Below are 16,334 nucleotides of genomic sequence, written 5' to 3'. Positions count from 1 at the left end.
GACAAGGAAGCAATGTCATAAACAATATAGACAGGATAGTTGAGGTCACCGAGGAGTTCTACAGACAGCTGTGCAGAAGTAAAACAACCAGGATGATATCATGAGAAGGAATTTCAACCCATAGGAATTCGACATCCCTATTGAATATCCTGGGTTGGTGGATGCTTGAATTGTTGGTGGATATGGTGGAAAGAATAGTGGATATGGTGGAAATATTAGTGGATATGGTGGAAACTGTAGTGGGCATAATGGCTGATGACGGTGAAAGTGGAAAAAATGATGGCAGATGGTGGTGGTGGTGGCGAGCCAATGATGGTGATGGTAGAAAATGTTATCTGTTGATGGCAAGAGTGGAAAAAATGGTGGCAGATGGTGGTGGTGGTGGCGAGCCAATAGTGGTGACGGTAGAAAATGCCGGCTCATGGTGGCGAGGCAAACGTGTTTGGTGGAAGGCTTGGTGAGCAAGGTGGATGACGGTGGCATGGTGGAAGCTTGGTGGTTGATGGTGGCATGATGAAAAGCACAGAACAGTATGCGAATTATCCTACCAGGAACGACAGGGGAAGTAAAAAAAGGCCTAGAAGGAATGTAAAGAGGCAAAGCTACTGTTGATGATAATGTAAAAATGGACCTAATGAAAGATGGCAGGAAAATTGTGGAAATTGTGGAATAATGGCAAACAGGTGGACTGTATTTGCTTAGACTTTCAAAAGGCCTTAGACTCGGTAGCACACAATTTATTACTTGTAAAACTGTCTGTACTTAGTATTCCCACGGCGCTTTTACACTGGATTGAGGCTTACCTTACTGACCGAAAACAGTGTGTTGTTCTTAATGGAATGACCTCATCACATAAAACAGTCTTGTCAGGTGTTCCTCAGGGATCTTTACTCGGGCTTCTTCTTTTTTTGATATTTATCAATGATATAGGCGAAGGAGTATCAAGCCGTCTCAGATTGTATGCCAATGACTGTTGTCTTTACCGTGAAATCAATACTTTGAATGACAGTGTACAACTACAAAGTGACCTCGACGAGATACTACTATGGTGCAATACGTGGAATATGACGCTAAATTTTTCTAAATGTAACATTGTCCAGTTTTCTACAAAACGTCATACTTTACATACGAAATACTCTCTTGATGGTGAAAGCCTCACGATTGTACCCAGCTACAAATATTTAGGGGTTTTATACAAAAATGAATTTTCCTGGAATGACCATATTGATTACGTAGCAGCGAAGGCTAGTCGGGTTCTCAACTTCCTAAGGCGTAACTTCAAGCAAGCTCCGCCTAAGTTAAAAGAAATTCTTTACTTTTCTTAAGTTCGCACTATATTAGAATATGGATGTTCCGCTTGGGACCCCGGTACAAAGACATGTGTTGACGAATTAGAGCGCATCCAAAAGCGTGCAGCACGATTTGTATCATCAAACTATGATTTCAGAAATAGCTCTTTCGATATACGGGACAATCTTGGATGGCCGTCTTTGCAGGACAGGCGGAAGTACATACGCCTGAAACTGTTCCACAAAACTTTTATAGGTGCAACAGGCTTAAGGAAAGTAACCTACATACTTGATCCTACCTATAGATCTGCCCGCGTAGACCATTTGCTGAAGTTTAGAGAATATACGTGTCGGATCAACCTATATAAACATTCTTTTTTTCCAAGGATTGTCCATGACTGTAATTGTCCCCCAATGAAGTTGCACTGTCATTGCCGACTTCCTTTGATGAAGCCCTCGCAGAATGTTTGTTTAACTAGGTTTTACATGACATATGTGGGATATTTTGAACTTTATCTCACCATTTACAGCTTCTGCCTAGTTGTGTTTTCTACTGTCTTTCTTATGAGGTTATGTATCTATAAAGTTGATTTATGTTTAAAAGTTTTTACTTTAACATTATGTTTTGTTGCTTTTTCGTATTGTACAACCTGTATCAACCTCTTAGTAACGTGATGTTTAGTCTTTTTATAATGGTATTTATGTGTAGAGTGTTGATGTTATCTTGATTCCTACATAATGTTTGTTGCTTTTCATGTTGTATGTACTACCTGTATTGTTTCCTGTTTGTTTCCCCCCTACAATAATGCCCAGTTGGGCTCTGTAGGTATCTGAATAAATAAATAAAAATAAATAGAAAAACTGGCTTGGACGTCTATTGACGAGAGGATACCAAAATTGTGAAAGAACTCTAACATCATAATAATCCATGAGAAAGGAATTGTCAAATGCTTGAAAAATTACAGGCCGAGCAGGTTGCTGTCAGATCTCTACAAGCTATTTACAAAAAATTATCGGTAATATAAATGAGCCGACGTTCGAGTTTAATAAACCAAAGGACGAAGCATGATTTTGTACTGGCTACCCCGCAATAGTCGAAATTCACACGATCAGTCAGAAGATAGAGAAACGCGCTGAATACAACCAACCGCTATGCATAGCCTTCATAGATTACGAAAAGGCGTTTGCCTCAGTGGAGACATCAGCAATAATGCAGGCACTACTAAATCAGAACATTAAAGAACCCTTTAAAAACACACTGGAAGAAACCTACTGTGGATCCACAGCACCATACTTCTCCATTAAAAAAGCGACAGAATCCCAATAAAGAAAGGTGCAAGACAGGAAGACGTAATCTTTTCAATGCTATTCACCGCGTGTTTACATGACGTTTTCAGGGCCCTAGATTGGGAAGAGTTACAGACAAGAGTTAATGGAGAGTATCTTGGTAACCTGCGACTCGCTGATGACATTGCCTTGATGATTAACTCAGGAGACGAATTACAGCTCATGATTACTGAATTGAACACGGCAAGCAGAAAAGTTGGTCTGAAAATCAATATGCACAAAACTAAAGTAACGTGCAACAGTCTCGGCAGAAAACAGCACTTTGCGATAGGCGGAGACACGCTAGATTTTGTAAAAGAACATGTCTACTTGAGACAGGCAGTAACCGCTAAGCCAAACCGGGAGAGTGAAATAACTACAAAAATAAGGAAGGCGGGATCATATTCGGCAAGCATTCTCAAATCATGAATAGTGATATATCACTAACTCTCAAGAAAAGGTTTAAAACAGCTGCATCTTGCAGGTACTTACCTATGGAGCAGAAACCTGGAGGCTTAAGAAGAGGGTTAAGCTTAAATTGAGGACGACGCAGTGAGCGACGAAAAAGAAAATGTTAGGTGTGAACTCAAGAGACAAGAAGAGAGCCGAGTAGGCCATGAAATCAGCGTTAGTGATTTCATATTGTTCAAAATCAAGAAAAAAAGATGGGCTATGGCCGGGCACGTCAACGAAAGCAGGATAACAACTGGTCATGAAGGGTACCTGGCTTGGTTCGCATACAAGGCATACGCGCGAAGGGGAGAGAGAAAGTTAGGTGGGCCTATGAGATAAAAAATTTCGCGAGTATAACGTAATAGCAGGAAGCACTACACTGGGTTGACTGGCTAATCCTGAGAGATGCCTTTGCCCTGCAGTGGTTGTAGTCAGGCTGATGATTATGACGATGATGATGATGGCTATCATACTTTGTTTAAAAAACAATCCGATGTGCTTTGTGCAATTGGTTTGCTTGGAACAAAAAAATGGCAACCAAAATGATTTTGCGAAATAGTAAGTGCAAAGATCGAAGATGAATCTCCTAGAGCCCCCGCACTATGCATGAATAAAAAGGAGCTTCTTGCACTGCTACAAACATGATAAAAAATATTCAAAAGATAAGCACGCCATACACGCACACGTAAACAATCATGACTATAGATGAACAGCTGTGTGATAATGTTGGGTTAGAATAGTGCCACAAAAGTAACTACGTTTAGAAGTATTGACATGGATGATCTAACTAAATTGGATGTCTTTCATTAAATTTCATTAGAATATCATACGAAATAATTTTGAATGGGCTGCGGTGCTAAAACAGCATTAAAATTGAGTTGTCTGGCTAACTTACAAGCCTGACCGAAAGTAGTGCCACACACACCAGCATCGCATTGCTTGAACTCCAAATTTCATCAGGCCACCAAAAAAACCCTGGCGCCGTTGTAAGGACACATGCACTCTCGATGGCAGGAGCATTGTAGTCGACTTGCCCTGATTTCGCTGTTAAGTAAGGGAGTTGGAATAGATATATGAAACAGTTTCGGACGAAGCGCATGGATATACTAATAAAACATCTGTGCATGACGGGCGAGACAAAAAGTGGCCAGGAAGCACATGTTTTGTGATGTTGTCTCCATATTCCAGTTTGCTTTATGAAACGAGTACATTAAAGTAAAAGAAAGGACAACATTCCTGTTTACACAAACTGAACCGACGACCTAAACAAAACGCATGATGTGCACCCATTGACCCATGCCGGGAGCTCTCTAGTAGACACCATTTTTGTACTTATGCATAGGTATTCATAAACTAGCCTTTAGGCGTGGTAAAACTGCTATTCGTGGCCACGGCAGCATACGCGAACGTCTAATGTACTACAGAGCACATTATAAGGCCTAAATATAAAAAGACATGTCCCCGTATGTTTCCTAGCTCACGCGAGATATTTTAGGAGTGTTTAATACGTGCTTCGTGATGCAATTTATGCGAGGAAAGAACGATATGGTATGACCAGGTATCTTTCTTCAGCTAGCACAGTGTCAAAAGCGTGCGCTAGTGGGCTTGAACATGAGTATACACATGCATGCACTTCAAACGGTGCTGCCAAATACCACTAAACATTACACAGGTTCTTGTATATTTATGCCCACTATACAATCACTTCTGTGAAAACACGTTTCACTTTACTGCTGTACCCATTCCTAGAAGTAGGAATAAGCTAGGTTTTTTTTTCGTTCGAAGGCATGCTGACCGAGAGGTATGCCAACGGCATGACCTGAGCTGGCGCAAATGAATAAACTTTATTTTCTCAACGGTTGTTTCTGTGTCTGGGGCTAGACAGCCAGGGATCTACTATTTGAGTAACATCTTCCGAGGTTTTCGGTGACAGCTCTGACCCGCTGAACGGTGCCAACCTGGTCTTCGGGGGCCTTGCGGAGGAGGGAGGCTTGCACCCACTGAATTGCACTGCATCGGAGAAGAGCTTCCACAGCAATCAGCAGCTTACATTTCCAGTCAGGGTGGTCTTGTGGCTGCGGTGTTCGGCTGCAGACCCAAAGGGTGCGAAAAGAAAACTGTGTTGTGTGCTTAGCTATATATGCACGTTAACGAAACTCATGAGGCCGAAATTTCCGGAGCCGACGTCTCTCATAATCATGTCAAGATTGCGAGATGCAATACCTCACCAGGTATAATATTAGCAGCTTAAACTTAATTGCACCTGAATTCCCTGCATAGTAATTCACCTTTAATATTGCTCTGGAAGAACACATCTTAGTTGGTGGCCAAGTATAATCAGCCTATCAGAGGCGACGGATTGAACTGGTTGCGCTGTTTGCAGGTCGTCGCCACCTACGACTGAAGGCAATGGTCTGGATGCCTTTCTGCCTGGTGCCTCTGCTAACAGCCATCTCAAAGGTATACATGGCCTGTCTCTAAATATACTCTGTGAGTGCGAAAAATTAGAGGGTTATTTTCACAGGGCGTTTTCCATCTTGTCAGCACCATTCGTGATGCCAGTAGTCTGCGCACGTGACGTCTGCGGGAATAAACTCTTGATTGGTCAAGATACAGGGCTGTGATTTGCACTATTCTGATATACCATGCAGTCACACACCCGTTCTTCTCTCGCCTTATTGTCGTGCGTGACATAATGATGTCTCTTGAGTTAGTGGTATTTCGACCGCGCAAGGGGAGATAACTGCGTGTAGCCTCGAGAGAGAACAAAACAAAGGTGAATTATGGCAGGGAAGTCGGCTACATTACACGTGGGGTGGGAAAGCGACAACAAAATTAGAGAAGAAAGAAGCAGAGAAAGAAAGAAGAAAAAGACATGAACTCTTCGGGAGAACACGCATAAAAAAGTGCTGGTATATTATAGATGCTCGCCAAGTCCGGTCACGTTCAGGTACCTCAATAAAGATTTTGTAACCAAAAAGCGTGAAATGTTAATTTTTTCGAAGCTTACTGCTGACGCTGTCCCCGTGTTTTGTAAGTAAATCTGGAAGAGGAGGTACCACTGGTAGAAAATTTATTGAAATGAGAAAGACACTCATCTCTTGTCTTTGAATTCAGGGTGTATTAGAGGCCCTTTAAAAGGATGCTCAACAAACTCTTGCTGTCTGGATACGTTTACCTGGTCGAAAACTTGGAGTCTAAAACTGGTCGAGCCACTTTGTTTTTAGGCACGAACTAGCTGCAAACAATAAATTAATTGTGTTTTCCAGGAAATCTCGCGCCAAAGACAGCAAAACTAACGTTGTCCTCGCTGGAAACCGGCGCATTAGCCATGCTACCAGCGGCCAACGCACCTTTGCTGCTGGCCACGTTGTATGGCCGCAGTAAAGGACAGAACGAAAGACATCACTGACGTTGTACCACTGATGCCACCTGATTCTCGCCTCTGCTGCTGCTGCTACTAAAAGCTGTAGAATCATAAGCACTGAAAGAAAAATTTAGCTTCTGCCACGCCATCAGTGCGGGGCACAGCGCGCAGCTGATGCGTGCTCAGAACGCTTCGAAATTGCATTTATGAGCTTAAAGGGCCTAGTCATAAATTCTCTACACTAAGATTTGTCGACCAAAACTCACCAAAAAGTAAGACGAGAAAGCGTCGCTAACAAGAAAAAAACTAATGTGGAAATATATAAGCGCACAAGGTAGAAGGAACGAAGCACTTGACAAAAAAGTCGCTCAACACTTACAACTGTAGTTTTATTATAAAAAATCCTTGCACGAGAAAACCGAAACGCACAGGCGCAACCAGGCACGTCAGCGATCGCTCTAGCGCATTCTTCAGCGTTGTGCGCAGTTTAGTAATATTTGAGCACACCATTATGCAATATTTTAATTGCGATTCTAACAGTGCTTGGTACAGTGTAAGCGTTATTTTACGGCACAAATGCTTAAATTTTCTTACAATGCCAACTATACGAACAAGCTTAAGTTGAAGTTGCCCCATGTGAGCATCCCAAAGTATGAGTTCATTAAAAAAGACTCCAAGCGTTTTAAAGGCTTCAGTAATTTCTATGGCATTTGCTCCTGAAGAAAAAGTAGCGCTGACAGAAGCAATATGATTCCTAGCTCAAATTATAGCTTGAGTTTATTTAAGGAGACCGAAAGTGTAACTTACCCAAGACATTGGGCAGCTCTACTAAATGATCCACACCCGTACTTGATAAAAGTTAGCTTGTCGCACCTGCGTGTACAATATATTGAACACCAGTGTCTATTTCTATGAAATCATCAGGATAGATGATGAATAGCAAGCGAAGAACCAAGCAGACCACCCTGAGGAACAACACGTCTGACCATTACAGGGTGCAATATAAATGAGCTCTAACAGACAATCATACAAATCAAAATATAGGAGAGGTCAATAAAAGTACTTGTAATGTAAATGTGAAGAAAGAAAAAGTAGACATAAAGATAGCTTACCATGGACAGAGACTGAAACTTTGACCAGCGAATAGCGCATCCTATGCTCTATCAACTGACCTACCATGGCGGCTATGCCTTCGTCTATCTCATGGAGTATGTATGTGAATTAAACGTGGAAGCGTCAGTCAGCACCTCCAGTAGCCATGACAGTGAGTGTGGAACATTTTTTATCTGTCGCTTTGGCGTTACGTAGCCGGTGAGCTTATTACAAACTGGCAGTCGACAAATAATTCCTCGTACCCGAACGCACCAAGTCTCCCAGAACGACACCCTCGCTACCTATGAAGAAAAGAAGAGCTTGTTTTTTTTTTGTTAGGTACATAATTAATCAGCTCTAACAGACAACCATACCAAGGAAGGTATAGGAGATGTTATTAGAAGTAATTGTAATGTAAATTTGAAGAAACCAAAGTGGACGAAAAAATAACTGGCCGTGGGCAGGGACCAAGCCTTGGTGTTCAGGCATAGAGTTTCCCAATATACACTAGAGGGAACTCTGGCGCTAGTGTCTATGGGAGCTGCAACGCATGGCGCTTCAGCGAGCATGGAAATGATGGGTAGTACACACTTTTGTCTAATTTTCGTACTTCCGGCCTGCTTCTGGCTCCGTGTGTGTTCGTGTGGCTTGAAGCTGTTTTTCACGAAAACATAAATTAGCAAATATTCACCGTTTGCGATTCACAACCTTATTCTTTTAAACTTCCCATTTTGAATCAAGTCACAAAGTTCAAAAGGGTTCGTTCTTTCTTTCAAAACAAAACCGTAACCAGCAATAAACGAAGCCGCAAGTACGAAGACTAGGCAAATGTGTGTACTACCCATCATTTCCATGGTCGCTGAACGGATGAATGGATGGATATGACTGTAGCCTTTAGATCGGGTGGTGGCTAGCGCCACCAAGCCTTAATACCTAATGAAACAAAAACTAGATTTATTTTTCCCTTAAATAGTAAGGTTGAGGATTCGTACTTTGCAGTGAAGGGTTTAATTTTCACTCGTGCCTTGACTTTAGCCACCAATCAGATAACCTCCTTCTAGTTAATTCTACCCGCTTAACGTCTATTTTGCCCTCAATGTCCCTAAACCCCAGTTCTTTGAAAAAGTCTGCGCCATCATCCTGAACTATAGGGTGAAGCCCTTTCCAAAACATTATCAAGTGTTCCGCAGTTTCTTTTTCCTCTCCACACGCACTGCATACCGTGTCTACCCCTTCGTGTTTGGCCCGATATGTCTTGGTTCGCAATACTCCCGTCCTGGCCTCAAACAGTAGAAAACTACCCCGAGTATTATCATAGATCCTTTCCTTGGAAATTTTCTGCTTAAAAGTTCGATAGATCTCTAGTGCGGACTTCTTAATCATGCCAATTCTCCACATATCGGTCTCGGCTTCCTTCACCTTCTTCTTAAGCGATAATTATTTTTGGTTTGGCCCCCTGCTGTTTTTCAAGTATTTACCAGTTAACTTTCTGGTTCGCTTCCGCCATTTTTGTATCGACATTCTTCATGTACAAGTAGCTGAATACCTTCCTAGCCCAACGCTCCTTCCCCATTTCTCTCAATCGCTTCTCAACTTTTATCTTCCTGCTAGCTTCCCTGCCCTCAAATGATGTCCATCCGATATCACCTTGTACTCCCTGATTTGGTGTATTCGCGTGAGCTCCTAAGGCAAGCCTACCTATTCCACGTTGCTTAATTTCTAATGTTGCTTGAACTTCTGATCTCATGCACAAGACCACATTGCCGAACGTCAGACCGATCGCAGCACCAGAGTGCCCTCTAGTTAATTTTGGGAAACTCTATGCCTTCAGGGAGTATATGAAAGATAATCGGTCAGCTGCCTGCTCGTAATAAGTTCATGTGCTACGTGACGCCAAACAGAGAGATAAAGATTCCACTCTCGCCGTCATGGCTACTGGTGGCGCTGACTGACGCTCCCGCGTTAATGCACGTATATTATACCCAATAAGGTGGATGGAGGGATAGACGCCGTGGTAGCTCAGTTGGTATAATATCCGACGCGTTATTGGAAGGTCGCAAATTCGGTCACTGCCCATGGCAAGGTATCTTTTTGTCCACTTTTTTTCTTCACATTTACGTTACAAGTATTTCTAATAACATCCGCTATACTTTCCTTGGCATCATAGTGTGTTACAGCTCACTAATCTTGTGTCTAACTCCAAGAAAAACAACAAAAAACGAGCCCTTAGATATACACTTCTTTTTTTTCATCCATAGCGAGGTTCTCGTTCTGGTAGACGTTGTGGCTTTTGGGTAGTATACGATGGTTACTGATCAGCTGCCAGCTCGTAATAAGTTCACGTGCTACGTGACACCAAACAGACAAATAAAATGTATTCCACACTTGCCGTCATGGCTACTGGCGGCGCTAACTGTTGCTCCCACGTTTAGTGCACATATATGACCTCTAAGCAGTAGTTGATCATGGAGTACCAACTAGCTTGAACCTATACCTTTCAATAACAAGGCAGGAAACAAATTCAGGACGTCAGAATGTCATTGGGTGCTCTTTGCTTCACCAAACTACGACATCTACATGTATAACTGCTGCGCGAAGAGAGCAGTAAAGAAGGGTAGCGAAACATAGCTTGGCCTACATGTATAACTGCTGCGCGAAGAGAGCAGTAAAGAAGGCTAGAGAAACAAAGCTTGGTGTATATGTATAACTGCTGCGCGAAGAGAGCAGTAAAGAAGGCTTCCGAAACAAAGCTCGGTCTACATGTATAACTGCTGCGCGAAGAGAGAAATAACGAAGGCTAGCGAAACAAAGCTTGGTAACATAGCCAAAAGAATAAAAGGAAGGTCACTGTGGAGAGACATTAGGTGGCGCACTTGTTTTGGAGTGTTTTAGACAAAGAACGAAACAGACATTGAAGAAACAAGCCACCTGTTGTCGAACAAATTTTTCGCGACAGGTAGTTGATTGTTATTGAAATACTTGAGAATCCTGCGTGACAAATCATTGATGTTACACCGTAGTACGTGCAAGTGCTCATGGGGTACATAAACTGAGCTTCTTAGGCTGTATTCCCAGAATCGACCAATTACCCGAAAGACGTGATACGAGAAAGCTAAATTGCAATATGCTCGAAAGCAGAACGATACTATGCAGAGAAAACATGCGCTTTTTAGAAAGGGCATTTTAGAGTTCTATAAAAGTTTGATTCAATCTAGGGATTGAGCCCGAGATGCTCTCCTACCAATGTTGTGGAATGGGCTCCTCCATTCTATTCTAATTCCGGGAAGTTAGCACTTGCCACAATTCCATTTTATTAATTAGCCGGAATGAAAAAACTTAGCGTATTCTCTTTGCGACAATGGCTGAGAGTTCAATTCCACTCTTGTAATTCCTCAGTGTAGAGAATGCATCTCGATAGTTTTTAAGCTAATAATCAAAGTCCTCATAAAGCGTGTGTCAGGAGGTGCATTAAAACTTCAAAAGTACGCAAAACACGTTGCCGACGCCGAGAAATAGTAGCTTGATATATATCATATCTCGTGCAGTAAAACCACCTTACTAATTCCCATAGGAGCTGATCTCCCGCTACATATAGTACTTGAACTGCAAGTATGTTTGAACGAATGTGATCTTTTAATAATGTTTAAGCATAAATGTGGTAATGCCAAATTGATGACGTAGCGTATATTTATGCTGACAAAAGTATACCGTTCAAGAAGACTAAGCTGTTTTGTCACGCATATTGTTACGAATAAATATAGCACCTGGTCCTATATAAATTCTTTATTTAGGGCGAACTTGTGCCCGTAAACTCAAAACTAAAAATGGTCAGCGAAAAATGTCTCTTGCTCTCTGACTCCAACTTCGTCGGTCTCTTCCTCTGCCCCTTGAGTCTCGTGCCGGTCCCATGGCGTAGCATCGTGGCGCGTGCAGGACGGCGTTCCATGGCGCGGCTTTCTTGCTACTTGCTTGGCGGCTTTTACGAACGCGAATTGTGGCACGCGTCTTCTGCGATGGTCAAGCTGTGGCATTAGTCCCCCTCCTAGCACGCATCACCCCGATGCGTAGAGCCGGTTGACAGTTTATAAACAATAGGACTTGTCCTTGTGTTAGACGACGTGAGTCAGTTCACTTGTTCAGTTTCTGTCGTAGTACGGTTTCATCCGTACTACATGTATAACTTCCGGGAGATTCCTGCGTCGTGTTGTGCATACTTGACCTTCAGGGATCAATTCGTAGTTTAATAGGCCTAGCTGACGAAGAACACTGTAAGGGCCAAAATAGCGCCGCATAAGTTTTTCTGATAGGCCACGTGCACGTACAGGCGTCCAGACCCACACTTGGTCTCCAGGGGAGTAATGAACGTCCATTCGTCTTAGATTGTAACGGTGCGCGTCGACGTCCTGTTGTTTAATGATGCGGTTCCGTGCTGGTTGTCGCGCCTCTTCTGCCCTTTCTACATATTCGCTTATGCCAGGATCTTCTTCATTCGCGCTGTTGAAGGCAGCATCGCGTCTAATGTCGTTATTACTGTCCGACCATAGACAAGTTGAAATGGCGTGAAGTGGGTTGTCTCTTGTACTGTGGTATTGTATGCAAATGTAGCATACGGTAATATGGTGTCTCAAGTCCGATGCTCGACGTCCACATACATTGTGATCATGTCAGCAAGCGTCCTGTTCAGCCTTTCAGTTAACCCGTTAGTTTGCGGATGCTACGCGGTAGTTCTTCTGTCATCGGTGTGCGTTAGTTTCACGACAGACTGTACTAGCCTGGCAGTGAACGCAGTTCCTTTGTCAGTTATAAAGACTTTAGGTGCGCCATGTCGCCGCACTATCTGGGTCACAAGAACTGAGCCACTTCATTTGCCGTTCCTTTTGTGAGAGATGATGTCTCGGCATACCGGGTCATGTAGCCGGTTGCTACAACTATCCAACGCTTCCCAAACGATGACATAGGAAATGGTCCTAGCAAATTCATTCCGACCTGCTCAAACGGAAATTTCGGTGACTCTATTGGTTTCAAAAGACCTGCTGGTTTTAGAGGTAGTACTTTGCGTCTTTGGCATCCTCGACATGACATTACGTAATGTTGGGCTGAATCTATCAATTTTCGCCAGTAATATCTCTGGCGGATTCTTACCGAAGTCCTACTAATGCCCAAGTGACCTGCCGATGAGTCATCATGACACGCTTCTAAAATTTCCACTCACAGTGATGATGGTATCAGAAGTAGGAACGTTTCACTGGTGTGTTGAAAGTTTCTCTTGTAGAGAACGTTGTTGCGGAGGACGTAGGAACGTAGTCCACAGACGAAAACTCGCGGTACTTCGACTTGCTGTCCCTCTAAGTATTGAATGAGCAGAAGGAATTCTGGGTCCATTCGCTGATCATGAGCCATCTCCGGCACATTCACAGCTCCGAAAAATGCGGAGTCTTGTTCATGCTCAGGAGACGAGGTTTGGACTGGTGCTCGTGACAAGCAATCCGCGTCATTGTGCTTGTGGCCAGACTTGTAGACTACGGTGATGTTATATTCTTGTAGACGCAGGCTCCATCTAGCAAGTCTTCCGGAAGCATCCTTGAGGTTCGCAAGCCAGCACAATGAATGGTGGTCACTGATGGCTCGGAATGGTCTACCGTATAAATATGGACGGAACTTACTGATGGCCCATTTACCTGCGAGACATTCCTTTTCCGTAGCTGAATAATGATACTCAGCTTTCGACAGAGTGCGGCTTGCATAAGCAATAACTTTTTCTTCCCCGTTCTGCCATTGAACAAGAATAGCACTGAGGCCAACGTTGCTGGCGTCCGTATAAATGTCTGTTTTGGCATCTTCGAGAAAATGAGCGAGTATGGGAGGTGACTGCAAACGCCGTCGTAACTCAGAGAAGGCGTATTCTTGCTCTTGGTGCCAGATGAATGGCACACATTCCTTCGTAAGCCGTGTCAGTGGTTCCGCAATCTTGGAGAAGTTTTCGACGAAGCGCCTATAGTAGGCACAAAGCCCCCGGAAACGTTCATAGCTTTTTTGTCTCTTGGCCTTGGGAAATTTTCAACCGCAGTGATCTTATCCGGATCTGGGCGGACACCGTGAGAACTGACAATGTGCCCCAGGAACCGAAGCTCCCGGAATCCAAAGTGGCGCTTTTCGGGTTTGATCGTAAGTGCAGCCATACGAATAGCGTCCAGTACCGTTCTCAATCTCTGTACGTGCTGCTCGAACGTAGTAGAAAAAATTACTACGTCATCAAGATAGACAAGACATGACTGCCATTTGAGGCCGGAGAGCACAGTGTCCATCATCCTCTGGAAGATAGCGGGAGCAGTACACAAACCAAATGGGAGTACTTTCAACTCGTAGAGTCCGTCGGGTGTCACAAACGCCGTCTTCTCACGATTTTGTTCGTCAACTTTTATTTGCCAGTACCGCTCTTTAGATCCAACGATAAAAAAAAGTGAGCATTGCGCAGTTTATCCCACGTATCGTCGACTCGTGGGAGTGGGTACACGTCTCAATTCGTGACGAGGTTGAGTTTTCTGTAGTCAACACAGAACCGCATGGTGTTCTCCTTCTTCTTCACCAGTACTACCGACGATGCCCATGGGCTTTTGGAAGGCTGTATGACATCGTCGTCGAGCATCTCCTGTACTTGCTTCTTTATCGCCTCCCTTTCTTTCGGAGCTACTCAGTATGGATGCTGACATACTGGTCTAACATGCCCTTCGATTACAATGCGGTGCTTTGCTACAGGCGTATGTCCGACTTTCGATAAAGAGGAAAAACACTCTGCGAATTTCTTGATCAACTCCACAATCTGATCTTTCTGCAGAGATGAAAGCTCTTGGCCAATATCTATTTTCTCGAGGACACTGTCCACTGTTGAGGGCGTTGTGGGTACTTTTTCTATGGTGCAAACATCTGAGACTTGTACGTAGTCATGAAGTGATGCTATGGCTGCTCCCTTCATCACATGCTGTACCTCAATGGTAAAGTTAGTCAATAGCACATCAGTATATCCGTTCCGCAGGTTCACTAGACCTCTCGCCACGCGTATCCCCTTTGTGAGTAGCAGTTCGATATTTCCATCAGCTAGTCCGGCATATTCACGAAAAATGTCGCTTTTCACAGAAACTGTCACGCTGCTACGTGGCGGCACTGTCATACGTTCATCCACAATACGAAGAGACGAAACAATTGGTTGCTCCGCATGACACACAGCAACAGCGTTCTCTGTAGAGAAAGAAACTTGGGATTTCTGCAAGTCGATGATGGCACTGTTTGCTTGCAGGAAGTCCATGCCCACAATTGCCTCACGGGAACATTCAGGGAGAACAATAAAACTGCAGACGTACACATGGCCTCTTATTCCCACTCTCGCTGTGCACAATCCTACGGGGCTGACTAAGTGCCCTCCGGTGGTGCGTATTTGCGGTCCGGTCCAATGAGTGAGCACTTTCTTCAGCTTCTTCGCGAGCATGCTACTTATTACTGAGTAGTCTGCACCTGTGTCTATTAACGCTATGCTTTCGACGTCGTCGATTCTGACTTGTAGCTCAGATGTCACGTCACCATTACTGCGCTTGTTCGTCATTGTGTCAGTGTCGTCGTCTGATCCGGTTAGCGATGGAGGGTTTTCAGTTTTCCGAAAATCAGCGGCCCTGCCTCCACAGGTTGCTGGTTCTAGTTTTCCCGTCGCGGGCTTGGTGAACGACGACTCGGGAAAGTAGATGATGGGTGTGGACTCGGCGACCTATTGTGCATTGGTGCAATCGACCGCGATTCATGTTTATTTATTTATTTATTTCAATACCCTAAAGGCCCAATTGGGCATTACATAGAGGGGATTTAAGTGAATACATACATTTCAAGCAACAGCGCCACATGCCGCTGAGTCTTTTGAGAGGAATAGTGCGAAGATAAAAATTCTTGGATTTCGTAAGGGTGCTCACCGTTACGAAAGCAGAGTGCATTCACTGGGAAGCCACGTAGCCCGACCCGATGGTAGTGGCATGTTCGATAAAGATGACCTGCCTCCCCACAGTGGTAACAGAGGGGCCGCTGGTCTGCCGTGCGCCATACATCACATTTGCGGGGTCTCGCTTCTGGCCTCGGCGGTGGCGTACTTCGAGGAAAGGTCTGTGGCATAACGGGAGCTTGTGCAAATCTCGGGCGTCTCATGTCTTGCCGTACAACTTGAGCGTACGACAGCTGTGGCTGAGGTTCCGGTTGCGTGTGGTGTGGCACCTGAGGCTGTGGTTGAATAATTGCTTGCCGCACTTCTTCACGTACAACGTCCGCGATTGAGGGTATCGCTGGAGGACTTTGGGGGAGTTGCAGTTTCTGGAGCTCCTCCTTAACAATAGCCCTCATTATTTCCCGAAGGACGTCAACGTTGGTGGAAAGGGTTGTTGACTCCGCCCTGACTGAAGAGCCGCTGAAGTCTCTGTTGTACAGACGCGCACGTTGTTGTAGTGTCCTTTCCATGGTCGTTGCCTCGAACCGGAACTCCGCCACAGTTCGCGGTGGATTACGCACCAGGCCTGCAAAAATTTCTTCTTTTACTCCGCGCATTAGATGCCGCAACTTCTTCTCCTCGGCCATGTTTTGGTCGGCTCGGCGGAAGAGCCGCGACATGTCTTCTATGTATATGGCTACGCTCTCGTTATTCCGTTGGTCCCTCAACTGAAGAGCAGCCTCTGCCTTCTCTTTGCGGTCTATGTTCGGATAGGTTGCGATTAGCTCTCGTCGGAAGTCGTCCCACGACAGCAAGGACGCCTCGTGGTTCTCAAACCACGTACGTG

At 44.3% G+C, this 16,334-nt stretch overlaps 1 protein-coding gene across 2 annotated transcripts in view; it reads left to right on the top strand.

Moving 5' to 3' along the window:
* The window catches only part of LOC142777428 (uncharacterized), a 179,692-nt gene that overhangs the window by 88,817 nt on the left and 74,541 nt on the right, over nucleotides 1-16,334 (top strand). For both annotated transcript variants that reach the window (XM_075881811.1, XM_075881810.1), the window contains one exon: nucleotides 5,452-5,528. In XM_075881811.1, coding sequence (XP_075737926.1) covers nucleotides 5,452-5,528 — 77 coding nt within the window. The remainder of the gene's footprint in view (nucleotides 1-5,451; nucleotides 5,529-16,334) is intronic.

This window comes from Rhipicephalus microplus, chromosome X (assembly GCF_043290135.1).
Source record: "Rhipicephalus microplus isolate Deutch F79 chromosome X, USDA_Rmic, whole genome shotgun sequence".
In the NCBI taxonomy this organism is placed as follows: domain Eukaryota; kingdom Metazoa; phylum Arthropoda; class Arachnida; order Ixodida; family Ixodidae; genus Rhipicephalus; species Rhipicephalus microplus.
The sequence above is the reverse complement of the archived record's forward strand: the minus strand, read 5'-3'. Positions and strand labels throughout refer to the sequence as shown.